The sequence below is a fragment of the Amphimedon queenslandica genome, unplaced genomic scaffold, assembly GCF_000090795.2.
Source record: "Amphimedon queenslandica unplaced genomic scaffold, v1.1 AMPQUscaffold_7972_Cont20081, whole genome shotgun sequence".
NCBI lineage: Eukaryota > Metazoa > Porifera > Demospongiae > Haplosclerida > Niphatidae > Amphimedon > Amphimedon queenslandica.
The window spans coordinates 1-1,406 of record NW_003551748.1 but is presented as its reverse complement, the minus strand read 5'-3'; the positions used below and the strand labels follow the sequence as shown (position 1 = coordinate 1,406).

Sequence of the window (1,406 nt, the reverse complement as noted above, 5' to 3'; positions counted from 1 at the left end):
TTCAATGCTTATCAATGAGGTTTACTGTTGTTTACCCATTTGTATGTTTTAATCATCCTTACCATACTTAATAATAGCTCTTTCAACCATTGATGTTTACCATGATAACAGTAAACTCAAGAGTTTGGATACATCATTGGTCTTAAATCAAGCCTCATATGCGGCTGTGGGCGAATCTGGAATTTTTTTCACAGTTGTTATAACGTCTTTAATCAAATAATAGATTAATGACCTATGAAATACCTTATTTACCATCATAAATACTTGAGGCACGGGCTTAAAGACATAAACATTAAACTAACTGAATCTCTTACACCAAGTATATATGAACATCATTGTCAGCCTTTTCCAGTGAACCAGTGAATAACCTTATAAAATAACAGCCCCCAAGTTTAAAATTTTAAAAACATCGAAATGAGATTTTAAATTATATATAACTCACTTAGATCTAAAACTACATTGTAAATGCACACAAAAGTAAAAATTAAAAGGTAACCAATTTTAAATATAAAATGAAGCAAAAATTAATATTTTCAAAGTTTATCCAAGTGAAGGAACATTGGCAGTTTCAGCTAATCCTTTTCTTTTTCTTGTCTCCACTACAACAGATCCAGCCATTGACTTGCTGTCCAAAGGATCACCAGGCAATAACTGCCAATGATCAAACACACACTGTGGGAATGCCTGACCTCCAGCACTGCCACGAAGATTACCAGTGAATCCTAATAATTTAATTATATACACAAGAGATTACAATACTTTTTTCTTACATATTGATGTCCTCATACCATGCCACATATGTACTAATAATAATGACTTATATTTTTTTCACATAAAAATGATTGTTATTATACATATTTTTACTGTACATTAAAATAAACAAACAAAAATTTTAGGTAAGGAAACATCTGCAAGATAATGGCCAGTAAACTATGCACATATCAAAGTGTTTGTAGTTAAGAGTGTGTGTATCTTACCAAAGGATTCATTAACAGGTAGATAAGCTTTCACAACAAACATTGATGTACCAGCCAGTGGAAATTCCTCAAAAATGTGTCCTCTCCAACGATTAAGAACAGAATAAATGCTACTAATGACACTATCAGGACACTAGAGGCATAAAACACAACAATTGAACAGTAAATCTAGTAGTCACCATGAATGTGACCAAAAAGTTACAATCAACAAGATGATTTTAAACACTTGATTGCCTTTATTTTAGTAAAAATTATAAAAATTTAGAATTCTCCCATATATTATTTTTGACAAAAATTAATTTTTGGCGAAGACCAAATTTGGTCTAATTTTTTAGCAAACTTTAATTTTTTAAAAATCTAATTTTGAACAGAACCAGCTCAAACTTTCTACACAATATAAGAACATGTATATGCATCAGAAAAAAATTT

The 1,406-nt window shown here is 30.4% G+C and overlaps 1 protein-coding gene across 1 annotated transcript; it reads right to left on the bottom strand.

Moving 5' to 3' along the window:
* Positions 1-343: 343 nt before the first annotated feature.
* LOC105315803 (elongation factor 2-like) lies at positions 344-1,112 on the bottom strand. Its single transcript, XM_011410552.2, has 2 exons — positions 978-1,112; positions 344-722 (listed from the first exon to the last, which is right to left on the bottom strand). The coding sequence occupies exons 1-2, from the start codon at positions 1,018-1,020 to the stop codon at positions 541-543; spliced, it is 225 nt and encodes a 74-aa protein (XP_011408854.2). The 5' UTR covers positions 1,021-1,112; the 3' UTR covers positions 344-540.
* Between the last annotated feature and the right edge of the window lie 294 nt (positions 1,113-1,406).